The sequence below is a fragment of the Mugil cephalus genome, chromosome 16 (genome assembly GCF_022458985.1).
Source record: "Mugil cephalus isolate CIBA_MC_2020 chromosome 16, CIBA_Mcephalus_1.1, whole genome shotgun sequence".
NCBI lineage: Eukaryota > Metazoa > Chordata > Actinopteri > Mugiliformes > Mugilidae > Mugil > Mugil cephalus.
Window position 1 is genome coordinate 17,521,470 of NC_061785.1, and position 27,039 is coordinate 17,548,508.

General features: G+C 47.4%; 1 protein-coding gene across 2 annotated transcripts in view; it reads right to left on the bottom strand.

Annotated features, from left to right (window-relative positions):
- Positions 1–27,039, bottom strand: part of LOC125022342 (BAH and coiled-coil domain-containing protein 1-like) — a 61,728-nt gene that overhangs the window by 15,390 nt on the left and 19,299 nt on the right. For both annotated transcript variants that reach the window (XM_047608942.1, XM_047608941.1), the window contains exons 3-11: positions 14,968–15,126; positions 11,306–11,416; positions 9,008–11,041; positions 8,596–8,707; positions 7,824–8,017; positions 6,286–6,426; positions 5,047–5,234; positions 4,242–4,623; positions 2,358–3,260 (exon numbers count right to left, since the gene is read on the bottom strand). In XM_047608942.1, coding sequence (XP_047464898.1) covers positions 2,358–3,260; positions 4,242–4,623; positions 5,047–5,234; positions 6,286–6,426; positions 7,824–8,017; positions 8,596–8,707; positions 9,008–11,041; positions 11,306–11,416; positions 14,968–15,126 — 4,224 coding nt within the window. The remainder of the gene's footprint in view (positions 1–2,357; positions 3,261–4,241; positions 4,624–5,046; positions 5,235–6,285; positions 6,427–7,823; positions 8,018–8,595; positions 8,708–9,007; positions 11,042–11,305; positions 11,417–14,967; positions 15,127–27,039) is intronic.

Here is a 27,039-nt window from a genome sequence, read left to right on the forward strand (position 1 = left end):
TCCTACATCTCCTCATTATGGACATGGACAGAATCCAATTTCCCCTTAGAGGAGGAGACAAGGGGAGGAGACGAGGAGAGGAGAGGAGAGGAGAGGAGAGGAGAGGAGAGGAGAGGAGAGGAGAGGAGAGGAGAGGAGAGGAGAGGAGAGGGGAGGAGAGGGGAGGAGAGGAGAGATCACTCACAGTCTGTGCACTGGAGCTGCAAGGCCTATTCACCGACACCTGACATTATTAAAACCTGTGTGCGCGTGTGTGTGTGTGCGTGTGTGTGTGTGTGAGCGGGAGACGGAGACAGAAATGCGGTAAACAGAGGAGAGAGGGAGAAGAGGGCAGGAAGGATGGAGTCTTTGTCTGCGCAGAGAGAAACGAGAGTGTGCTCCAGAGAACAAACGGGATACGAGAACGACAGGTAACTCCTCGGAGAGCAGCGGAGCGAGCGGGAAGGAGCAGAGAGATGCGGCTTTGTCCTGTCCCGGCTCACAGAGGTCAATGCCATCTCATCTGTCAGACCCCCGAGCCAATGGCACGCTCCGATTACCCTGACAGGATGACATCACCGCTGACATCACCACGCCTAGTCGAGTATCCTGGAGGATGGCCACAATCGATAGATGCCTTCCGCCCGCAGCATACCATACACACATAGACACTCACCCATGCACAGGAATAACACCACACTGTGTCTCTAACGGGGGGGCGAGGGGTGTAATAAGAGGCGGCCCGGGGGATTTCAAGGGGAAAAAACAAAAACAGTGGAGGAAAATTAAAAACCATTACAGCTGATAGGGGCCTAGTCATCAGCAGAGGCCATTAAGGAAGTTTATTGTGAGGAAATTTCAACATATATCAAACGTGAAGGAATAAAGGAGCGACGACGCAAACGCGCCGTCTGTCTACGTGTAAACAGAAGCAACGGCGCTAATTTATACAAGGACAAGGGGGTTGGGGGGGGAGTATCTCCTGTTTCCTTAATCTGTATTTGGGATCTTCAGCGAACAGCTGAGTTATCCGTCTGCATCAAGGAGCGCCATAAATGCATCTGTCTGAGATCGGTTTCATCTCCCGAATGTATTCACAATGACAGAAACGCCATCAGCAGTATTAATAACATTCTATGCGATGAGGCCAGAGCGGGTTTAAATAAATGTGTTGCAATTTGGGAAACGCTCTCAATGCCACGACAGGACTTATTGATTTCACACCTATTACACATGCTAACCGCGTGCACGCACGTGTAAACAAACGCACGCTCGCACACGCCCGCTCACGCCCGCTCGCACGCATGCACAGACGGCAGCTGAGCGACTTATGATTTTTACACTTATTAATTCCGTCAACAAGGCTTGCAGAGGCAGGATTTACACACAAGATTACATTGGTTTAATAAAAAAAAAAAAAAGAAAAAGAAAAAAGAAAAAGACGGAGCGGGCGAGGGGAAAAAAATAACAAAGAGGGAGGAGGAGGAGGCGCAGGCAGGGAGCAGGCAGCCTGGTGGAGAGACACATAGACTCTGATGGAGGAGAGCAGGGATTCATCTGGGATTACTTAACAGCTTACACACACTCGTTCACACACACACACGCGCGCACACACACCCATGAGCGTGCTCGCCATGCACCAAACATACACACACAGATGCTGGCATAAATAAAAACACTTTCTCTCCGAGGGACGAGAGGAAAATAGGAGCACTTACAGGAGAAGTGTTTTAAAGGAAAGGGTCTAATTAGCAAAGCAAGACGCCGGAGCCTTGGGGGACGCACTGGGCAGAGTGTGTGTGTGTGTGTGTCCTGGCTTGTGTCTGAAGCTTAGCTTGTTTGTCCATCTCCGTGTCCCCCCAACACAGGCATGCGTGTATGCGCACACACAAAGATTCTCGCACGTGCGCGCGCACGCACACACACACACACACACACACACACACACACACACACACACACACACACACACTCCCCAGAGGGGAAAATGTGGTCTATGGCCAAGAGAAGAGCCGAGGAAGGAAGCAGGACAGTTAGTGGGAATTTTTTTGTGTCTGTGTGCGGCACAGCGCACATCTGGATTGCACACTTCTCCCCCCGGGGCCCTGTTTTTGTTCACTGTAAGTGTCTGTGTTTGTATAGGAAAGAAACAAGTAACACAATAACGTAACATTTTTTCCCTCTCCCTTGATCTCATTTTCATTTTTGATCCTTTTAAGCAGAACAAGGAAATGCAGAATGTAAACTGGTTGTGTTAAAACAACAGTCTACACCTCTTTATATAAATGTTTTACATAAACGTGTAAAAAGTTTGAAAAGTGCCTGTGATGACTGAAGGGCCACACAACACAGGCGTCGCCTAATGAACCTTCTCTCACCTTCAGTGTCTTTCTCTTTGCTCTCTCTGCTCCTCTGCTGGATCTCCAGCTCGGCCAGCTCCCCCAGTATCTCCATACCGTGGTGCAGTCCAGGGCATGGGGCCTGGTCAACGGGTACCGGTGGGTACAAGGCATCTCTGGTGGCGCACAGGGCCGCGGCAATCAGGAGCTCCAGGCTCCACATGTAGGCCCCCTGGAGCTGGGCTGCTGTGTTTGGCGTGGGAGGGAGGACTGAGTTGGCAGACGGGGAAGGAGCAGGAGAGCTACACGTCAATTCCACCAAGTCCTCACCGGGACTTATCCCGCTGCTTTCCTCCTCACCCTCATCCTCAACCACCTCTACATTCTCTCCCTCTTTGGGCCCGTCGTCCTCCACCTCCAGTTCTTCAGGCACAGAAACAGTACATTCTGTTGGTTGGGGCTCCTCCTCCATGTCCTCCTTTCCATGCTCGCCATCACCCGCCTGCTCTTTGGATAGCTGGGGCTCCTCCGGGCCAGCCTTCTGGCCCGTACAACCCAGAGAGAGCTCTACTTTTAGGGTTTTGCCTGTGGCTGTGGCTGGGCAGGCTGGATCTGGGACCGGAGCTGGGAAAGGGCATGGCAGCAATCCAGAAATCTTGCTGTGGGGCTCGGAGATGGAGCATCCTTTTGTTTCCTTCCTCGCCTCGTCTGCAACTCCACTCTGGGATTCCACCACTTCGCAGTCTCCCCGGCTGTCTTCTTTCCGTATCTCTTCCTCCTCGGTGAGAGGCTGGATGTGGCATGGGTGCGGGAGGGACTTGAGGTCAGGCTCCGCCGGCTCTTCCTCCACCGTGGGCTGCTCAGCCAGTCGAGCTTCGGGGGGCGAGGGCCCGGCCTTGTAACCCATGGTGATCGGAGGGTAGGTATAAACAGGTGGCAGGTCTGGCGTATAGAGGAAAGAGAGCAAAGGTTAAATACGTCTTCAGATGGAAAAGTGACACCTAGTTCGTCGGCGTGAATCCTCACAAAGAGGGCACAGTGAAATGTATTGATCTGCAAAAAAGAGAAAATCTTTTTTCCTCTCGCTATTCTTTTCAGTCAATTGGTATAATACAGCGAGGTGCAGAATACGCAGTTTGTCTGTGCAGTCGTGGTTTTTTTATCTGTACCATCTATGTGTGCGTGAATCAGCGCGCATGTGTAGAAGTGTGTGTCTACGTGGGATATTGATGACACCCTGCCGTTTCCCTGTGATTGCAGCGCCAGCCCTGTCACCCCTGCTCTCTTATTATTGATGGTATCCCTCCGCCCCCTGACAACGCAGCCAGATGAATGTGTATCCTTCCGCCTGTACTTCTCAAGGACCCCTGAAGGATAAGGAGGCTCTATCTGCTCTATCTGAAGATTTCACTGACCTTCCCTTTGTGCCAAGCTTAGACACACACGTATGCACGCTGGTAGGTCACTCACACACACACGCACACGCGCACACACACACACACACACACGCACACGCACACGCACACGCACACACACACACACACACACAAAGAGTGCCCATATGCTTTCTCTGACCTTAATGGCCAGCCTGCCCGCTGTCCCTCTTTAGCTTGCGCAGAAAAAAAAAAGTGCGCACATACACTCAAGGACACACAGAGTAAGGGATCAGCCATGCTTCAAACTATTCCTCCAAAATCAAAAGAATACCACGCTTCAAAGACCAGTGCCACAATTCAGCAGCAGCGGCCTCCATCCCTCTCTCTGTAGCCTTTTTTTCCCCCACTCACACTGTATCTCTCTGTCTCTCTGTCCTGTTTGCTGTCTTTTTTTATTTTCACTAGCCGACATTTCAACCTGCTGGTACGGTCCTCTCAATTCAAAGACGGGGTTCATTAACCAGCCTACAGGCTCCTCGGCACGCACCTGGCTCCAAGGATTGTGGGTAGTCCTGGGGAGGCTGCCCTTCTCCTCTGTCGCTGCCCCTGTCCAGGCCTTTGGGGAGGTGTGAAGGAGCGGGGCTGAGCGCCGGGGAGCGCGGAGCCGCGGCCGCCGGACTGGGCGCAGGGGTCAGGGGATTTGGCGGGTGCGGGCGCGTGGAAGGGGAGTGGTAGCAGGGCGACTGGCGGCTGCTGGGGCACATCCCCGGTGACGGCGTGGACGTCTTTGGCGGGGGAGGAGTGTGAGAGAAGGGCTTGGCCGCGTGGGAGGAGGCGGTGGACAAAGAAGAGGAAGAGGAAGGCGTTCTGGAGGCTGATGATTCATGAGGAGAGTCTTCTATGGTGATGGCGTGCTCTTCGTGTTTTCTCTTCGATAGAGGGAAAGATCAGGAAAAGATAATTATATTAAAGACGAATTTTGACATTGTTTAGACGAATACGTGCTATATCTACACTTTGCGGCGTAATATGTGAGCAAAGGTTCCACAACAAGCCCTCTTTATCAGAGAAACATTTTTTTCCCCAGCACAACAAGGAAGTGATTAGCTTAAATAAATAACGCTGAGTGTGAGTTTGCATGTGTTTTTCCTTTTAGTGTTGAGAAATCAGGTTATCTGATTAGTGGTGCTCCGTTCTACTCCTACCAACTCAAATGAGGAAGATGAACATTTGCATAAGCTCACAATATTTCCACACTTCCTAATTTTCATTTGCTCGTAGTTTGACAAAAGCGCGTTAAAAGCCTTTCGCCGGTTTCCAGACTAAAGCTGCGGCATTAGCATCGGCCTTACTTGTCCCAAGGATTGCCGTTGCATGTGCTCCATGGCTCGCTGCTGCTGCTGGTGCTGATGCTGCAGGGCGTACAGCTCCTGTTGCCGTAGGAATGAGGAGCGGGAGTAGACGGGGTGATGCTGAAGGTGGGGAGGAGGGCCTCTGCCTCCGTACACAGGGGGCCACAGACCCGACTGCTCCAGGACATCTAGAGAAGGAGATACAGGTGGTGAATGAATGACGAGTGGCTTTGCTTGGTTTGAATGATAAACAAAATGCTTTAAATGAAGAATGTCAAAAACCCTACAGTAAAATCAAAAGTTTTTTTTGAATAACTGAAGAGGTCAGCAGAAGCATCCAGTGGGAAGTCATAAAGAAAAGCTGTAACTGATCTCTTAAATTGCCCTCACGAATATGAGGCACTGAATCCTGAATGCGTGTTTCACATCTTACAATCACCTGCCTTGACTCTTCCTCGTTCAAAGGATGGTGTTTTACTGCGCAGGGAAACCCACATTTTCACCAAGGCTTGAGCACATGTGGATTCAGATACACACATATCCACACACGCACACACACACGTGCATCACATCCCTCCTTGGCTGCCTTGTCGCTGGGAACCTTTGTTCTGTGAGATTAGCCTGAGTGGGCTAATGTTTCCCAGGGGAAGGGTTCAGTGGATGCACTTCCCCTCTCTGCAGGAACTCTCACGGAGCGAGGCAAGGGAGGCGGGAGATAATTAAATTTCACAGCCTGTTTGCAAAGCAGCGTTGACACACACACACACACACACGCGCGCACACACACAATGGACAAACACGCACTTTTTTCCCTGTCTAGCAATAGCTGATATACAGTGCAGCCCTTACCCTTAACATATCGCATTGTTTCAAACATGAACGCAATTTTAGATATCCACGCACACAAAGCTTAAAGTCCAGTCCAAACACATCAGCGCTCCACCACAAGAGAGATGAAACGGCAGTTAAAATGGTTTGCATAATGCTGGGCACATGCAGAGGGGGGCAATGGAATAGCTGCTCCCATTAACGAAGCAATAAAACATGGTTCCACTGACAGAGGGACTTAGTTGAGCATTATATTATGATTAGCCAATGATACTAAAACTCTAGGAGAGAAATGGCAACGACTTTGATGGTACAAATGGAGAGAAGGGGGGGAGGCAGGGGGGCACGCTGCAATGAATATGGACTCTGTTGGCTACGTGCGGCCTTTTCTTGCTGGAAGGGGATGCTTACCAAGATGATGGTGAGGCCCGGGTTCTGATGGAAGAACAACAAGAGGGGAGTTGGGGTCTTGAGTAAGCGACCCTAAGACAGGCTGCAGAGGGCTGGGAAGACCTGGTGGGAAGCCAGGGCTCATCCCCACGTGGCTCAAACCTATGGGGCGCACACAGAACATAATCAAATAACAGCAACACTGAGATTCTACATGCACTACCCTAAGAAGATAGAAATGTGTTCAGTACTTATTATAAAAAAATGATTAATATAAACTCCAGAAGCTTTTTTATATATTAGCTGTATACCGATACATGTTATACGATACCGTTATAGAATCAATATGGGCTTATAATGCAGACTCTCAGCTGTAATTTGAGGATATTTACCTCCAAATTGGAGGAAGGGTTTAGGAATAAAAGCTCTTTAATATGTAGCCACCTGTTTTTCAAGAGACCAAAAGTAATTGGACAATTGACTCAAAAGCTATTAAATGGGCTGCAAGAGCCATTCTCTTGTTAATCCTTCATCATTTAGGCAGGTAAACGGTCTGGAGTTGATTCCAGGTGTATTATTTGCATTTGGAAACTGCTGACGTGAACCCACACCATGCAGTCAAAGGAGATCTCAATCCAAGTATAATAGACTGACAAAAAGACGAAATCCATCAGAGAAATAGCTGAAATGTTAGAAGTGGCCAAATCATCAGTTTGGTACATTCTAAGGAAATAAGAGTTCTGGTGGTGGGACGCAAAAAGGCCTGGACGTCTGAGGAAGACAACAGAGGTGGATGATCGCAGGATTCTTTCCAATGTGGAGAAAACCCCTTCACAGCGTCCAACCAAGTAGGTGTATCAATATCTAAGTCTACAATAAACAGAAGACTTTGTGATAGTAAACACAGAGGGTTTACCACAAGGTACAAACCATTAATCAGCATCAAAAATAGAAAGGCCAGATTAGACTTTGTCAAAAAAACATCAAGAAGAAACAAGGACAACAAGAAGAAAGTTTGCAGAGGGCTTGGAACGTTCATAATCCAAATCACACCACATCATCTGTAAAACATGGTGGTGGCAGAGTGATGCCATGAGTTTCAAACCAATCGAGCATGTATCTCACTTGCTTAAGACAAAACTTAAGGCAGAAAGACCAACAAGGACCAGCTGCAGTAAAGGCCTGGCAAAGCATCACAAAGGAGGAAACCCAGAGTTTGGTGACGTCCATGGGTTCCAGACTTGGTCACAGTCATTGCCTGCAAAGTATTCTCAACAATACTTAAAAAAAAAATCAACATTTTATTCCTGGTAATGTTAATTTGTCCAATTACTTCTGAGCCGCTGAAATGAGAAGACTTTGTTTTAAAAATGGTTTCTATTCCTTAACGTTTCATAGGATATTTTTGTTTAACCACTTGAATTAAACATGAAAGTCTGCTCTTCCACTGCATCTCAGTTGTTTCATTTCAAATCCAATGTGGTGGCATGTAGAGCCCAAATCATGAAGATTGTGTCACTGCCCAAATATTTCCGGGCCTAGCCGTTCACTCTACTCACTGTATGAATGTCCCATCCAGAGGGAGGGACTTCCTGTCCTCTGCATCCAGTGGTGGTGAGCTGGGTGCGCATGAGCAGCGGGGTCCGCTCCTAACTGACTTGTTCCTCCAGGGACCAAGAGGTGAGAGGTCAGGTCACCGTGGCAACTACTGGAAGGGTGAATCCTGGCGAACTCCACACAGTCCTTGTTTTCCCTGTGGTGATAGTAGGCGGGGTGAACTTTGTCATTATCTTGATTATCCCTCTTATTGTCATCACCATCATTATGATTATTATCTTCATCTTTGTCATCTTCATTACCACTACTACCATTATAATCATCAAGAAAAGGAAATGTGATGGCAACATGAACAGCCATCATCTTGTGCCCGGTCTATGAGTTCTCATTATATGTTTTCTTCCCCTAATATGACTACATAATAAGAGCCCGATACTTCAGAGACATTCGTATTAGTCCCCGTAACATTAATGCACCACATCTCATCTTAGGGAGAAAGAGAGAGGGGAAGCGAGAAAGTGAGGGTGTACAGAAATACCACATCAAAGGGTGAGAGGAGTAAATGGAGTGAGGGGATGAGAGAAAAGAGAAGCAGAGCTTCAGACTGGGAGAGAGAAACCAAGAGAATAAAAGAACTGCAGCTTATCAGATGAGAGGAAAAATGAATAGATGCTGCCGTGTGTGTGTGTGTGTGTGTGTGTGTGTGTGTGTGTGTGAGAGAGAGAGTGTCTGTCTGTGTTCATCTGCGTTGGTGTTTCTGACTTTTAAGTGTACCTGATGATCATTTCTCTGTCTCTGTCCAGGTGATGAAGACTGATCTGCTCCTCCGTCATCCTCTTCCTCTCCTCTGCCTCCCGACCAAGTGGATACACGGGGCGCGACAGCCCTGAATAAACAAATACAACGGGAGAAACATGTTTACGCTGACTTTTATTCACCTGTGCAAGCATGCATGCCTGTCTTTTAATACCTACTGCACACACACAAAATGGTGCATCTAGATAGAAGCTGTTTGCAAATGGACTATGTCTAGATATAAAATGCGAAAAGCTCTCTAATGGTTGTCTTCATTTGGCCAGGGAATGTGAAAAGGGGACAAATGTGCTCAAGATTTGAATCGTGAACGCAGCCTACTGTACAGAAACAGGATTGATTTTCAGTGCAAGGAGAACAAAAGATGTCTGACCTTTCATGCTGGGCAGCACCCTGCCCTGTCTACTGTGTCCAGGGGTGCTGTCTGGAGAACGATGAGGGGGCCGGGCTACTGCAACTGCAATGCCCACTGGAGGCTGTCGTACCTCCCCCTCTCCTGCTTCCCCTGCCTCCTTCCCACCCCTGTCACATCTCTCTCCCTCATTAGTGGAGCCTCTGCGAGGAGGGAGCGACTGTTTGGGAGGTTCTTGCTGGGAGTTGCTGCTTTTAGCAGCTCCTCTGTCCCCTTTCTCTGACCTATCCCCGGCCTGCTTGATGCAGCCCAGACCTCCGAAAGGGCTCCGCTGTGGTAGCAGCGAAGGCTGCTGGGAGCTGTAGTTCATTAGGTTCTTCATGGCACTGCCCTCGCCCTCAGTGGTGTGTGAAGAGGAGCGGGATAGAGGCGGAGGCTGTTGAGAATGTGGCTGGTTGTGGTCAATGTGCGGAGCTCTGTTGCTGAACCCTCTTACTTCACCTTTACCGATGGATGCATGATGGGTGCCTTTTCTCTGGTCCTCTTGGAGGCCACCTCGGACCCCCCAGGAAGGCGCCGTCTGACTTTCCTCGCGTCCCCTCTCTTCTCCGCTTGCTCCGTGGCTGCTGTGCTGCTGGTGTCGTATCCTCGCAACCTTCTGCCCCTCCCTCTGAGCCACTGCCCCCGGCGCCACCTTCCCATCAGGACCTGAATGGGAACAACCTCTGAAGGGAGATGTGCGGTTGCTGGGACCATTCTTGGACGCACCCTGCCCGGCACCAGGGTGTGCCTCCTGGGCATCCAGTGGGAGGGAGGGTCGGTACACGTCGTCCACAACCTCAACACCTCTGAAGGATGTCTCCAGGCTGCAAGACCGCAGTTCAGGCTGAGAGCTCACGTTGGAGCCGGGTTTATGGAAGTGATTTGTCTGGTGGCCCCAGTCGGGGGGTCTGTCAGCTTTGCCATATCCCAGCTGCTGCTGGTGTGGCTGGGATTTGTCCTTCTTCTGGCAACTGCTAAGTCGGCTGAGGTGATGAGAGGGACTTTCGTAACCTTCTCCACTCTTGTCATCTGGCTTTCTCCCACCCCCACCTGCTCCGCGGCAATCGGGGGCTGCCAGATCCCCAAGAGGCCCGACTGAGGGAACATAAGTTGGGCCAATGACCTTTGCCTCCCTGCCAGACCCTGCAGGGGTAGATGCTGGATCTTTGGAGGATGTGATAGTAAGAGGGGCTGGAGGACAGTAAAACTCGGGATGTGGATGGTGATGGGCATGGTGCAGCCACCCTCCAGCGACAGTAGAGCCCATGTGCAAGGCATGGGGGGGAGGTGGCGGAGGGGGAGGGGGAGGCATGGAGTAGGAAGCCACAGAGTGGGGAGCTGGAGGAGCCAAGATTGCTGTTGCCGCAGCCGACCCTCGCCGCATACATTCAGATGAGGAGGACGAGGATTCACTGATCCTCATCTCCCCATTTATGGGCCCATCTTTGGAGCATCGCCTGTTGCCTCCAGATGGCGGTCTGCCCAGCCCACCTCCACTGCAGCTGTTTAGCGCTCCCCCCTTTCCGCCCAAGCCAGTCTCTGCCCCCGAGCCACTGGACAGTTTACAGGAACTCATATGTTTCAATCCCTGACTGCCCGAGTCACTGTCTCTGTACTCCTTGTGTCGCTCCAGAGAGTGTCTGTGGTCGTCCTCCCTGCTCTGGAGCGCGAGGTGGGGAAGGAGGGCGTGGTGAGGGTGAGAGTACGCTTGGTGGTGGTGGCCAGAAGGAGTGGTGCCAGGATTCGTCTGATGAAGGTGGTGATGATGAAGCTGTTTGTCTTTGCTCTCCTGGTGCCGCTCCTTGCTGCCTGACCGCTCCTTCTCCTTCGACACAGATGAAACCCCTTTCTCGCCCACATCCTTGGTGCTCTTCCCGCCCCCTCCACCATTGTCCGTCTCCCTGCTGCAAGAACCGAGTGGGTGGCCTGGCGTGGTCCTGGACAGTGGAGGAAGGCTGTGATTGGCTGAGAGCAGAGGGGGCTGGGGAGGAAGGCCTCGTAGGTAGAAGTGATCTGGAAGGAGAGGAGAAGACTCAGGCTGGATTTGCAGAAATGTAGAGATTCAACTGAAAAGTGGTTAATTAAACTAATTACCTGAAAATCTGATATCTCAAGCGAAAGTAATGAGAAATTTTCAACAGGAATAACTGGAGTTTGAGTTACCAGCTGTTCAAATTCTTGTAGAAATGCTTAATATGCAGTTTAGAGAAATACTGTATACAAAAGCTGTTTTTCCATTCTGTGACACACACATGCACGCGCACACACACACGCTACCTTTTTGAGTTTCATAGAAGCGGTGCTGTCCATAGAGACTGTTGCTATGGTGATCCAGAGGACTCATGGGGAGAAAAGGAGAAGCAAGACTTCCTGAATAGCTGGGGTACCCTGTCAGTGGGAGGGAGAGCGAGAAAGAATTGATGTTTCTTCATAGCGTTGACATTCAGCAGCCCTCTAAACAAACAGTTTATCTCTGCAATCTATCATGAAACGGGGCCATTTTGGAAAATGCAGAAAAAAAAATATGGCCGGTTAGTGCTACTTTCACCATAAATGCACTTTTGCACAAACATGCCAGATGAGTTGACATTATTTACAGTGGACAAAGTGGTGACAAAAACCACAGCCGACAGCTACTGCCAAGTGTTTGCAGCATTTAACCGGATGGAATTTGCTCTTCTACAAAACACATTTTTCCCAAACCCAAGACAAATAGTGCGAAGCATCGTAACGCCCCCCTCTAAAACACACACACAGTCCTCCCGGGAGGTCACTGGGAGGTAAATGGTCGTTTCACTCTGTTCCTCGTCTTCAAGGACGTTGAACTGCACCGTGGGATAGAGGAGGTCTTGGCCGGTTGTGTTGATGGGGGGGGCGCGGGAGGGTGTGCGGGGGTTGTGAGAGCGTCAGCATATTGGTGGTGTTGGCGGTGGTGGTGGTGGTGGGGGGGCCAGACAGAAAAATCACCAAAACCCCTCATGCACACAAGCTCATACACAAGCACACAACAAACACCGCACAGGAGGCACACATCTCCACATTGTCGAGCAAAAAGGCTTGGACTGTGTGCGTGTGTGTGTGTGTGAGTGTGTGTTCTACAGCAGCTGGTTTCATGCCCCACAGAGTGTCCTTGCCGGCCTGTTAATTGGCAGCCGTTAAAAGTTTAACGGTGGTGGCCAAAGTAAACAGCACTCCATAAAAACTCATCCTACGCATTCCACAGTCACACTGCAAAACCACCAACACCCCCTCACCGCTCCCAGCATGTGTGTGTATGTGTGTGTGCGTGCGTGCGCGCGCGTGTTCATGCTCCAATGTAAATGCGCGCATGTGTACACTCCGTCGTGTATGTGTGCGTGATTACTCTGACTGGTTAACAACCAGTGAATCTAAATGGCGACAATTAGCCAAAAGGCTCTATCAGCCATCTAAGGCCAATCCCGCGGGTAATGACGAGTGATAAAAGTCGGGAGGGAGAGCGGGGGGGTGGGGCGCAAAGACAGCAGAGGGACCCCGTGACAAAAAAAAAATAGGTTGAGGAATAAAAGAAGGGAGTGAAGGAAGGAAGAAAGGGAGGAGAGCACAGAGGAGGTTAGTGACTGAGCAAAAGAAAAAGAAGACAACAGGAGAAGAGGGCTGTCAATATGAAAAGGCCCCAATCTGGTGCTGCTGTGAGGCGTATGGAGAGAGGAGAGTGTGTGTGCGCCTGTGTGTGTGTGTGTGTGTGTGTGTGTGTGTGTGTGTGTGTGTGTGGGGGGGGGGGGGTGGAAGATGAAGGAGGAAGTGAAAGGGAAGTGGAGAGCTTTGAGATGGTGGAGATGAGAGAGCCGGGGAAGGTAAGGGAGGTAAGGAGATGAGCCAGAGCACATGAGAGGAGACAAAAAACAAGGACAGGTGTGGGAGAGGGAGAGGGAGGAAAAAGAGGGGAGAAAGAGACAGATTTGTGTGTGTGTGTGTGTGTGTGTGAGGTAATATGTGCATCTCTTCTTGACTACGTCTCATCTATGATTGTGTGTGTGTTTGTCGCCTCCATGGGTTTGTGTGTGTGTGTGTGTCGGCCAGGTTTCTTCTCTCTGCGCTGGCTGGGCTCCACTCTCTGGACCGTGGCCAGCTGGCAGACCGCCTACCGGAGCTCCCTGGCTTGAATTCTTAAAAACAATCATTTGTAGTGTGCGTGCGCGGTGCGAGCGCGCGCAAGCACGTGAAAAAACATCAAAGCCGAGCCGCGCAGACATAAAATCTGTCTGATAGGCACGCACATTCTCCCACCGCACACGCACACACACACTCTTCTCTTTTCACCGCCGCTGCTCTCTCCTGCGTTCAGGTTGAAGTCCTTCCTCCTCCGACTCTCTCCATGAATCAGAGTTAACACTGTCACTCCAGGCAACACCGGTGCTCATGTTTGGTGGTGAAATGTTTGTTACTCATCACGCGGTGGGCAACAAATGAGGCAGCAAAACCTTTTCTATAAGATTTCTATGTAAAAACACAGCCCTCATGAGTTTGTGTTTAAATTGTGAACCTGGAGCACAGTGGACAAGTGTGCTGCCTACATGAGTGAGAGGCCGTGTGCGTGGCTTGTTTGCCCAAATTAAAATTTTGGTGTTCGTCGGCAACAGGATGTGACGAATTAAAACTTATGTCAGGGAAATAAACGGCCAGTTTTACTTGACCTCTTCTGCTTTTTCAGTCAAAGCGAATTAAGGGGCACTTAAAGTGGCAAATGTGTGTATTGTTTGTGCTTAGTGGCATCACTGGTGAGTAAAATAAATGATAGAAGCACAATTGAAGACAGTGAAGTTCCATTTAAGCTCCAGAAAGTCATTCTCATCCATGCTGATACTGTCCCACTAAAATTTGTCAAAACTCAAATACAGCACTAGCGCATTGGTCAGATAATTGGTTAAACAGCATGTTCATTCTAATTCCTTTTTTTCTTAAAAAAAAAAAAAAAAAGCTTGTGAAATGCAAAATTGCATTGCAAGAATCCAGATCCCGACCGTTTTCAGTTACTTGAGAAACGCAGCATGTGGCGGAAACCGACTTTTTGTTGAAGCCTTTTTAGAAGTTATCTCTTAAGACCCATCACACTATCAAAAGACAAAATCCTCACACACACACACACACACACACTCACACACAGACAGAAACACTTGCACACGCATACCTGAAAGGGACAGATAACTAAGTTAAGCTCGAGCGTTCACCACAAACGGTTAACAGTCGAAAGAGGACATGATGCATGTGGATGCGCACATTTTCGCGCGTGTGTGTCTCTGATCAGGAAGGGGGCCGTTGGAGGTCGGTTAGCCCAGAAGGGGCCCTGAGGGTGGGGCTGCGGTCAGAGGGGAGGGGGAGGTGGCAGTGGAGGGTAGGAATGGGGGTGAGTTTCTGTTTGTGTGTAGGGAGAACACCTCTAGTAGAGAAAGAGGAGGGAGGGGGAGGGGGAGGGCAGAAATATGAATGAGCGAGAGGATGGGTTGTGCTGTCAAATTAACACTGGTTGTGATGCTATTTTGAGGCACATCAAAATGTGTGTGTTTGTGTGTGCGTCTTTAATAGGGCCGGGGCTAGAGGAGGGAAGAGGAAGGTTTCTGTCGAGCATTGGTTTGTGTCGTGGTGCTTAAGCTCTGAACTAGAAAAGGGCCACAAACACAAAACCACATGCTTGCTGACAAACACAGCCAGAAGATGTGTGTGTGTGTGTGTGTGTGTGTGTCTCTCTCTCTCTCTGTGTGTTTCTATAAGTAGCATCATCTGAGGCATCACTGCTGCACATGTTTGGCCTCAGCTCAGTGTTGGTTAAACCACTTAATGGCTCCATCTCAATCTAATCCCAAACCAAGACCCTGGATTAACCAGAGACCCAAGCATGCTGCGCTGCTTCCTGTGTGTGTGTGTGTGTGTGTGTGTGTGTGTGTGTGTGTGTATCTTACCTTCATGTGAATGGGGGAACCAGATAGGGGAAGCACTTGAATGAGGTCCAGCCCTGTAGGAGGGGGACGAGGGGGACGCAGCAGGTCCAGAGGGGTGAGGAGGGTGGGAGGGCGGGGACCCCAGACTGCTGGCCAGGAAAGAGCCCATGAAGGAAGCACCTGAGGGAGAGGGGGAGACTGGAGGTTACAGAGAGCTGATGGTTGAGTAGATTTAGGTCTGTGAGGAGGGGGTGTCTACTGAGGCACCAATGAGCAAGTGACACCGCCGAAAAAGCACGGTGGTAAAGCGTGACGGTTAAACCTGGGAAAAAGCTGATGTGCAAACATATTAATATTTCCGAGCAGCGCTGTAAAAAAAAAAAATACATTTTGAGACCAGCCCCAGAGAAATCCACCCCCACCCCCCCTGAGCTGCATTCACACTGCAGCTGGAAGTCTTCTGATTGTTTGCTCTCTTCAATACATAGGTCGGATTTGTTTTTGCTCTTAAAACCACGATCGGGGCCAAGCTTCAAGGACACGGTTTCCGATTTGAATGAGCAGTGAACTGTGGTCTTTAACGTGCAACTCTCAAACAAGAATTTGAGATTTAGCTTTAATTGCTCAAGTGGCAGTAATATTTTTGAAGGTCGGGAAAACGCAAAACAACACGTAAAAAAGCCTGATGTCTCGGTCCGGCTAATTTCATTTGGTGGAGAGAGAAAATTAATTAGAGAAAAAAAAAATTGAATAGTTTAAGGCCCAATAAAGCCACAGATTTTTTAACCATTACTTTTTCTTTTACCATCAACTATTAGTTTTTGACTACAACAAAAGATAAAATGATAAAAAGTCTTCATGGATCTATTTGTGTAGCTGCAGCTCCTTGAGAGACGCAACTTGGAATCCTTCTCAAGCTGGAATTTATCTAAGGATTAAAGTTAATGTATTTTGAAACCTATATGTTTAATAATGCACAGTGTGCATAGTCCTTCCTTTCACATATACATGATGCTCTTTTTCATGTTCTTTTAATTGTTACTAAAACATGTTTGTGTGTGTGTGGTCTAGGTGGGTGGTACATGTCTAAGTAACTTCCACATGAAGGCCGGGTCTAAAAGTTTCCCAGCAGAACACTGAATTGTTGCAAGATGGTCAATGTTATTCAGTTCACCTGTCAGTGTTAAGGCTGATCATTTTATCTATTTATTTACATGTGGTCGTTTTTCAATGACCGTCTAGGGGTCTTCAACATTTTTCAGGCCGAGCACCCCCAAACTGATGGAGAGATTGAGCAGGGACCCCCTACCTACTATATGTGTTCTATATTAAACTCGGCCTAATGCTACTTATAAATGCACATCATTATTATCAGTATTAAGCTTTCCCTCATCCCTTTACTAAATATGCTGGTTTCATGTTAATGTGTATTTAAAGAATTTTAAATCTGAAGGGGAAAATTAATTATATATATATATATATATACATATATATAACAAATGTCTAATCAACCAAAGATGCGATGCGACCCCCTGTTGAAGACCTACGCCTTACGCTGTTCCTGGGGTAAATTCATAAGAGCGAATGCCACGGCTGTGACTCATTCAGAGGTACTGGAGAGGACTAAAAGCGGACTCATTCAGTCTCGCGCTGGGAGGTGGGTAGGAAATTACAAAGAATTACAAACTGTACACACCGTACATACCGTACTAAAAACACGGCTGAAGATATAGCTTCAGACTACGCTCATTTCTGAAATGCCTTTAGCAAAACACTTAAAAAAAAAAATTAAAAAAAAAAACTGCTCCGAGCCTACTCACTTTCATGGGTCAAACAAAGAGAACCGAGTCCACGTACAGTATACAAATAAAGCTGGTTTGATTTGAAATGTCTCCTGCAGGGACACAAATTCAGACGTTCTGGTTTGAATTTCACTGACAGAGATGTCAGCGTAAACCCAACACCAGGCTCTCCAACAGATGCCGCGTTCACGTTTTGATTAGCATGAAAATACACTACAAAGGACACAGGGGAAATTCGGAGAAGTCACTGGAAATACTTGCGGAAGCGCGGCGCAGAAACAGATAATAGTTATTAAGACTGTTGCAACAATCAAGGGGCTTCGTCGAGGGTTTCCCCTTGCACCCGGCACCCAGGGAAGATTCGGTCATTCGTAACACATCACGTGGGGACGCAGCTCGGAAGAAGGAAAACCGAGGGCCGCCTCAGCTCTTTCAGCAGCAGTTTCAGCGAGCTAAAAAAGAGCAGGCTCAGTTCATTTTGGCTCTGTTTGAACGTATCTCCACTCATCAACATGCTCCCGTTTAGTGGAACAAACCGAACAGTTGTAGGGGAAGGAGGAAACAAATCCACGGGGAATCAGGTAATTAGTCACTGGATGGGGAGAGACTGAGAGAGAGGTGGTGGGTTGGGTCGTTACCCATAAACGCTGCGTCGCATCAGAGGCAATTACCACAACCACAACAGTCCGCGTTTGAGTCACACACACACACGTGCATGTACAGTACCCCTCACCTCAACGACGTCCCGACGCCCTAACAACCACAACCACAAGTGCCTTCAGCTGTCTGCCAATCTCTGTCTCTCACACACACACACAACACACACACACACACAAGAAGCAGAGCGCGGGATAAATCAAGAGCGAGATGGAGCAGCCGCACGTATTAAAAGACAAATCAGGATGTGTGTGTGTCTATTTATACAGCTGGATCTCAAGAGCTGAGGCACACACACGCGCACACGCACACACACGACGCGCAATTCACACACCAAGAGATCCCCCCATCTTTTGCATTTGATATTTTCTCTCTCCGCATCAAAAGAAGAGAGAAGAGGAAAAGACCCTTTATTTGCCCTCGTTCATTCATTCTTTATCTCAGAAAGGATATTTTTACTGCGTGTGTGTGTTTTTTTCCCGCCCCCTCGTGCGGCTGTAGATCAGCGTCCTTTCAGCCAGTCATAATAAAACACGGCTCGTATAAGGCCGGTTTCACAAGGCGCCCCGGAGATGCAGACTCTCACACAAACATATGCAGACGCACACGTCAAATAGAGAACGGCGCGCACACACACACACACACGCACACACACAGCTCTCTACACCTGGTCTGCCACAACACACCACAGTAGAGAAAGATCTCCAGACGAGTCCGTTTACGAGATCACGTGAGGCGCCTTGAAGTGACGCAATAAAAGTTAAGACGTTAAAGTAACTTGTCGCGCGGATTTCAGCCAGAAACGTGGTCGGTTGTTACATGTCGTGATGTAAATGCTTCGCATTCTTCGCCGTTTTTTCCTCCCACAACCGTTCTTTAATCTCTCACCCTATCAGGTCCCAACCCTTCTCCACCCCCTCCTTCTTTTTCCATTTACTCATCCCTTTCCTTTTCTCCTCTTTTCGCCTCACCATTCCCGTCTTTCCTGTCACCTGACTCCCCACCCTCTCCTCCGTCTGTTTTCTGTTGGCGAGTCGAGAAGAAAATCATATTTGCCCGCTTCCTCTGGCCTGCTGATATGGAAAATCATCTCAGAGGCCAGCCACTAACGTAAACCTCATTTCTGTCTCTGTTTTTTTTTTCCCATTCTCCTCCCCTACTCCTCTTCCTGGCCTCTGTTTCCGTCTTTGTTTTATCCTTATCCGCGCATTCCCTTTCCATCTGTCACCGCTGCATCCTCTCACACTCACAGTTTTCCGTTTCTCCGCAAAGAAACACCTAATTACGAGCAAATATATAAACTGAGCCACGGCCGATGAAGGAGTTTCTGATCAGTCAAGATCAACTATAGAAAACACTTATTAAGAAATTAAAGTGACGCAGAGGTTATGTTTCACAATGCTATTTGCGTATGCTATTTACTATAAATACAAGCTGCTAACTGAGAAGACAGCTACTTTTAGCCTCCATAGTGGTAATTAAAGTAGGAAATGTGTTCATATGCCTCCCATTTTTTCCCAGCTGGCATCATGACTTGGAAAAGTGTGTCAACACAGGCAGCGAAGCCTCCAATGTTGACAATCCAAGGTAATAAAAATCAGAATTATGAGTTTCTATTCACACTAATACATTCAGCTGTACTTACAGGGAGCAAAATCTGCTTTAGTTTATTTATGATTGACTGTAATATGATTTGCTGAGGGGAAAATCCACTCAAAAACACTTAAACACTGTTTTAGAAATAAAAAAAACACATGAACTGGAAACGTGCCTCGGTTTTCTGGGCAGGTTTCGCTGCTTGGCATATTTTCGGTATTCTCACGGATAATGGGGCCAAACAAAAAATTTAGGGATGTCGTTTTTATTTCCAGTGCAAACCACAACAGAGTTTGATAGCAGCAAAACCGGAGATTCGTCAGGATAAACGTCAGGATTCTTGCCATTTCTCCCCAGAATGTAACAGCCAGAGATGGTATTTTACACGGCTGCCTCGACAAAAGGCGAACAAAATAAATAAATAAAGATGGAAATAAACAAAAAAAATACACAAATTCATCTCAGCAAGCCATCGCTGCCTGATTAAAATAACACCTACTCTATGGGGGGATTTTGAGTGTGTGGAATCTTCAAACTGCACCCAGATAAATAAAAGTTGCTCACTAAAGTTGGCTCAAACCGTGTAATAAATGCTCCTGCTTTCACACCTTTTGAAGCTCACTGTGACAGCTATAATTAAGGACAGATCAATCAGGTCTCGTCGAAAAAAGCTTGGCAGGCCCGTTAAGAAAATGCAAAACGGTTTCATGCGAACTCCAAAGAAACGATGGAAAGCGACCAACGTGTCAAGGTTATTTTCCCTAGTTTTCAAACTACAAGATCTGATCTTGGATCTCGTTAAACCGACTCGTGTGCACTATACGAAGCACGGTGCATCGGCTTAGCGGAACAATAAAAAAATAAACGCGTTTAAAGGAAAATAAGCCCGCGGCCTCTTTTGTGTGTTTGACTCCACCGATGCTGAAGGGTGCTTGATGAAATCTACAGTGAAACAAAACAGCGCGGCAACACATAACTCGGGCAGACCCTCCCAAGGTTTCTCACTACTCTGAGGAGAGAAAGAGAGGAGGAGGAGGAGGAGGCAAACAACAGATGAGAAGAGGAAGACGCCAAAGGGAGCGGTGCTATAACCAGTGTCACATGGTGAGAGAAGCGAACGCGGGTAAAGTGATGGAGTGATATTCTTTGCTGTATCTCGCTGAATGGGCTGGTGCTGATCAATACACACACACACACACACACACAGACACACACACACACGCACTCACACCGAAACCTGGAAGGATGATGAGTTAAATCAATCTCCATCCGATTGAAGATCAATGTCCTCTTGCGTCGTATTGTCACATTTGCCAATTAACAAAAGCCTCTGTGCTCAGACTGATATACTGAACTCCCTCTGTCCGACACACACACATATACACACACTGTCACTGTTAGAGAGAGCTTGAGAGCCTGAAAGTACAGTCTGAGTGTGTGTATGTGTGTGTATGTGTGTCAGAGGTTCTGACTCTCGTTAGCTTGGCTGTTACGCTTATTGCCGTACACTTGGCAACCTCTCGTCAGTCCGACCCTTTCATAAGCCTCCAACCACCAAGGGCCCTGGCACTGAGCCTTCAATCTGTGCATGTGTGTGTGTGTGCGTGCGTGCGTGTGTGTGTGTGTGTGTGTTTGCGTGCAGGCCTATGAGTGTGTATTCAGGGGCAGGAGTCAAGCCAGACCTTTCTGATCTGTTTTGACACCATGGAATTGCACAAGTGACAGGGCTACTCAAACAAGGCAGTCGTGGAAGGCGCTTAGACACACACACATACACATACACACGCACGCACACACACTCAAAGGTCCATAAAAGCATTATGGCACTGGGGACACAAACACATTGAATGTGTGAGTAAGCGCCCGAGCGGCGCTTACAAAGAATACGTTCAGGGGAGAAAAGGAGTTCTTTTGCTCGACTAGATCCAGATAGCATTTTCCTTCTGCTCTATCTTATTATTCATCAACGATTCCTCTTGACTCATTCATGTTAGAGAGAGCAGGGTGTGCAAGCAAAGCATGGCGCGTCGCCTGGGACAAGCAGCTGCACTGAATCACATTACGACGGGAAGAAGAGAAAGGACTGGGAAAGAGAAAGGGAGAGAGGGAGAGAGACGGAGAGAAAAAGAGTGGCGGGGAAAAAATGAGATGAAAGAGCTACAAATGAGAGATTTCCCTGTGAGGCGCATAAATCAGCAGACTATGAACAGCACAGCTCAAAGCCTGACTCCCAGGCTGCAGACCAGAGCCTTGCCATCCACACACACACACACACACACACACACACACACACACACACACACACACACACACACACACACACACACACACACACACACACACACTCTCTCCGCTACCACCTCTACTGTAGTAACCGCCCACTTTCTCAGTGCACCTACACGTGTGCGTTCACAACATCAAAAGCCAGTAAGGACGCTAAAAGGCACCTCGTCTGCCGGTTGAGAATTCGTGAGAATTACAGGAAATAAAAGTTGGAGGAATTAAATCAACAAAGAGAAGAAAACGTGCAACATTGCACCTTGTGTCCCCCTGCTCGGAAAAGGGAAGAAAAAAAAAAGCCAAAAAGAGAAAAAGAAAAAAGAACTCCGGCGTTGCTCAGAGTTTTCCGTCTGCGAAAGTGGCCCACAAAATGCACCGGCAAACTGTGAGTGAGCAGGAAAATGTTCCTGCTTTTGACCACAGACTTTTTGGACGCCACACACCCACCCACCCACGGCAGGAGGAAGGGCCATATATGGTCGCGGAGAGCAGGAACTCGCTACAGGAGGGTTTCTGAGGAAGCAGGAAGGGTGGGGGTGGGGGTGGGGGTGTGGGTAGGGGGGCTGTCAGTGTAAGTTTTTCCATGTTTTACCAAAGAAAACAGGGGAATTTGGGGAATAGGGGTCATATGAGACTGGCTCAGCTGCCTGGGTCAGAATGAGACACAAATGGTACGTGCAAGCGCACATACACAGACGCGCACTAATTAAAAGCATACGGTTTCTGATATTTCAGGAAAGCCTGCGGTGAGGGTAAATAATGCAATTCTGTCTAACTTGTATGTGTGCGTGTAGGGATGTGTATGTGTTGGCGAAGCCGCCCCCGCCCCACACACCACCACCACCACCACCACCACCACCACCACAGTGGCTTCTGGTAAAGAGTGAAGGAGCCTGTTCTAAAAGTTCTGCTCATCATCCAGTTCGACGTGCCTGTGCCACAGCTCTTTGGTCCATGGCAGACACACGCATGATTGTATGGCCATCTTAGTGAGGACACACATTGGCATGATGAATTCTCTAGCTCTAAATGTCTAACCCTAAACACCTCAACTAAATATCTAACCCTAACCCTAAGCCAACTCAACTGAATGACTAACCCTAACCATCTCGACTAAATGACTAACCCTAACCCTAACCTAATTGTAACCTTTACCAAAAACCTTCAAATAAGCCAAAAAGTGAGACCTAAAAAGTGAGTACTAGCCAAAATGTCCTCATCTTACACAAATGTCCTCAATCGGATGGTATAAAACTTAAGCTGGTTCTCGGAAAGATAGCTGTACGCATACACACACACACACACACTGTCTGTAATGATTTGAAGCTGCATGTGCCTGCTGCTGGATAAAATACACCTGGGGGTCAAGACTCCAGGCAGAGCACAAAGTGAGTCAAACAGAAAACACGTCACCATGAGCTAAAAGACAAGCGGAGACAGAGATGAACAGGTACACATGTGTGCTTTCATGAATCATATGATCTACTGGAGCTCAAACACAATTAAATCCCACAACCTTTACCACATTCAGGTTACATATTACAATGGACGGTACATTAGCACACAATCCCTATTAAACACATGTTCTTCAGGGCTGTATTGTGCGACTCTGTTACTTATTAACAGTTTTCCTGATTACAGTTATGGTTCCAAACCAAGTAGACGTTAACATTATGTGAAGGGCTGGTGTGATGCAATGATCCAGTGTGACATGTCATTTAGATCGTATTAGGGGATTCTGACCACTGAAATGAGCAACGGTTAACTTTACAGAGCGTTTTATCATCTTTGAGCTCATTGTTTTGGGTGTCCTGCCACGCTGTCACGGTTGCGGTTTAGCGGGTGGCTGATTTAAACGTAGAAACTTTAAAAATCAAAAATCAAGAGTTACAGAGTGTTCAAGAGTCAGAGTTAGTCAGAGCCTAAAAACGCACACAGATAAGAAGCTGGCAAATGTAGCGCAGCTCCTCAGAAATCTTCCCGCGGTGGCTGAGACGACAGCAGCTAAAAGAAGGTGAATATTAGACTTAACAAATGACACCAAATGCTTGATAATATTCTACATTTGTACGTAGAGTGTAAACAGACAAAAGCCTTACTACATCAGCTATCCGAGGCTAGCGGGTAGCTTAACGCGCAAAGACTGTGAACGCACTTTAAAACTTTCATATCGGACTCAACTCACCGAAAATAAATCACTTGGAGCTTGAACTTTTGTTTTTTTTTTTTTTTTTTTTCACTTTGAAGATTAAGATTTGCAGCAGCCGTGCAACGCAATCCTGCTTCGGCTAAAGTTAGCTCAAACTCCAGTGGAAACAAACACACCTACGCAGCAGCACCAGCAGCAGCAGCAGCCGCGAAGCAGGAGGAAGGTTGCAGCGAAGAAGTCAACATCCTTTAACCACCAGACACAGATTCAACCACATCCATGCCGGCGAGCATACGCCACGGCTACCCAAGTGTCCTTTAGCAAGACATTGAAACGGCAGCCCAGCCACTGGTAAGATCTACCAGCAGCCCAGGAAAAAAAAGTGAATTTCCCTGCAGGGATCAAATATCACATTATTATTGCAATATGCTGCTTCTAAGCCATCTGAGCTTTCCTCAGTCCTACACCACGGAGAGTCATATCTCAGTATCACTGGAGGAAGATGTGTGTGTGTGTTTCTAAGTATAACTGCATGTGTGTGTTCAACCACGGCATGCCGTATCACCCTCCATCATCGTGAGTTGAGGGGTTGTGGTTCCTAGAGAAGCACTTTACTTAAATTAGACCCTCAACGACTCGACATGCAGGTGTCACCGTGTGTATGTGTGTGCCAGAGTGTGTACACTCGTGTCTGCGCGTATACTGGTGATGTGTGTGTGTATGTGTGTGTGTGGGCGTCAGAAAGTCAGTGTGTGCGAGGGAGAAGAGACTGAACAAGAGAGAAGAGCGGGATCAGCAGACAGCGAACATGAGAGAAAGGCAACAAGGGAGCGAGTGGAGGAAGAGGGAGGGGGGGGAGGGAGTGGGGGAGGGAGGGGGGCCTGTGACGAAGTGAGAGAGGCAGAGAGTGAGACGCAGAGAGAAAGAAAGCAGGTGAGAATAACCCAGTCTGACCTTATTTCAGCGCGGCTTTTCCATTCTTTATATTCCCTCATTGCGGCAATGTTTACACAGGAATAAAAGATTATTGGAGAGGTCCACGGAGGAGAAATGAAGGGGGGAGGCAAGGAGGGAGAAGGAAAGTAAGCTAAATGAGAGATGGCAAGAAAGATGGGGTGAGGAAAAATAGCTTGGAATGGATAGCTACAACTGACGATTATTTTCATTATCATTTAGACCGCCAAATATTTTCCTATTAATCATGTAGCCCGAGCATGAAAAATGCCCATCACGGTTTTCTCCAAACCCCAAAGAAATTTAACCGACAACGATCAAAGAGCAGGAAATTGTCACATTTGGGGAAAACCTGCAAATGTTTGGCATTAATTAAATAAATGAAAAATTACACATCAATACAGCCTGGTTAATGGTTTCAGTTTTACCTCCAATGAACATTAGCTCGGCCCAAAGAAATAAAACACACACACACACACTCACAAAAAAAGGGAAGACGAAACCGTCATAACCATGTTTCAATAAAATCTAGCCACAATAGCAAATAAAAAACTGGAGTTCTGTGAATGCAGTCTGGCACTTGACACTGACGGATGTGAGCCGAGCTACGATTCAACACAGAACTCAAGGAATTTATTAGAATGAATTTTTAAAAAAATCATTTAACTGCCTTTCTTTCTTTTACTTTTTTTTTTTTTTTTTTTGCATAAACGCTTAAGATTTTGGTTTTTATTTTATCAAGAAATGGTGTGACCCCGCGTCCTCATAAGGGGACATTTTTGTCTGCCACGTACTGGTAGCGAAGATTCAATACACGCGTTTATTTATGCCCATCAACTTTTCTGGTCTGATATGACGTAGAAATTTAACTAATTCACAAGTACACGTTTGAGGACGTTAAAATAAACTGTTTTATATTTTTATACACATTGGTGACTTGAATTGTAATATACAGTGAAATAATCCCTGAGTCCACATATTTATTTATTTTTTTTAAATATAGTTCAAGTTCAAAGATGATGCTTATTTATTTTTTTTTTTTTATACTTCTTAGGTCCTAATAATCCCAAATACCTAAATATTTTAATCTTATTTTAGAGAAATTCCACACAAATGTTTGGGTCTCAGGAGGCTAACGGCCATCAACACTCAATTATTATATTATTATAGTCATTATAATTCATCACGTCAAGCTGACAATGTATAAAAATTAGGCGCTAAAATCTTTTACACACACACACACACACACAGAATTTGACTTTAGGTTACTGGCAACAGCAGAACAAATTTAGTTTTTTTTCTTCTTTTTATATATATATATATATATATATATATGAAACTTTATGAGAAATCCCCGCTCAGAAAAACTGAGAGTAAACATCCTGACATACCAGCAAAACAAGCCTTCTTAGCTGCAAAATATATCTGCATGCCACAGCGGAAGAGAAAACACATGCTCTTTTTGTTCACTGCACAGTATCTATAGGATTGTACAGTGGGAGACATTTGTCTCCTTGTATTTATTTACATTTTCATATACATGTATCAATTTGGATGCGAAACATCAACGTCCCGTATCGCTGGAGCGTCTTTGATTTTAGATCGAGCTGAAAGAAGCCGATGAAACGCGGCTCTGATGAAGCACGGACGCACATCTCGCACACGCACGCCCGTGCAAAAGAATCGCACGTGCGCGCGCGCGTCCTCAGGTCTAAGAAGTCCCCGCAATTGTGCGCGTGCGCACGCTTCAAAACATTACAAAAACACACATCAAAACGACCCCGAAAAGACAGGGGGTGGTTATTAAATAGACAAGAGAGAAAAACAGAGAGAAGGAGAGGAGACGCTTTACCGGCAATCAAAGATGTACAGGAGGAAGAGAAGTGGAGGTAGACAGAGACATGCTAAAGGAGAGACTTTGCTTCTAATCAGCCCCGATCCAAAATTTAGACAGGCACACACAGAGGCACGAGCAGTCCCAGTAGGATTAGGACCTTGGCACTGTGTGTGTGTGTGTGTGTGAGAGAGAGAGAGAGAGTGTGGGTTTGTGCGTTGTGTGTGCGTCCCACGAGACTGATTAGCCATGAATGACTGATGACGGATCTTTGTTTTTTTCTCTCTCCTTGTTTTCTTTCTCACTACTCTCAGCTCGGGCAAGAGCATGGGAGAGGATTCTCTCTCTCTCTCCCTCTCTCTCCCTCTCTCTCTCTCTGACACACACACACACACACAAAGCTGCACACATCTCCATGTATATTCAACAAAGGCTCCTGAATATACTTAATGCTTTCATGTGTGTCACTGTGTAACGATCCATGCTGTTCCACACAGCTGCTTCACTCTTTTTCTTACTCCCACACACACAGATATGTACCTATTTCCTATTTAAGAGCACATTAGTTGTCTCTAACACCAAATGCTAAATCTGTTCAATCTGCGCGACGGCGGCGGCGGTGGCGGCAGGGCGACCGGTGAAAAACTGAAGGGCCCTGCATTCAGGGAGGCAGTCCGACCACGCTGCCTCCTTCTTTAACCTCACCTCCAGATGAACCTACGGCCCCCTCCATCCATCTAAACCCCTGACAGCAAAACAAACTGGACATAGACCCGCCTGAATGGAGGCCATTACAATATGAATGAGCCAAACAGAGCTGA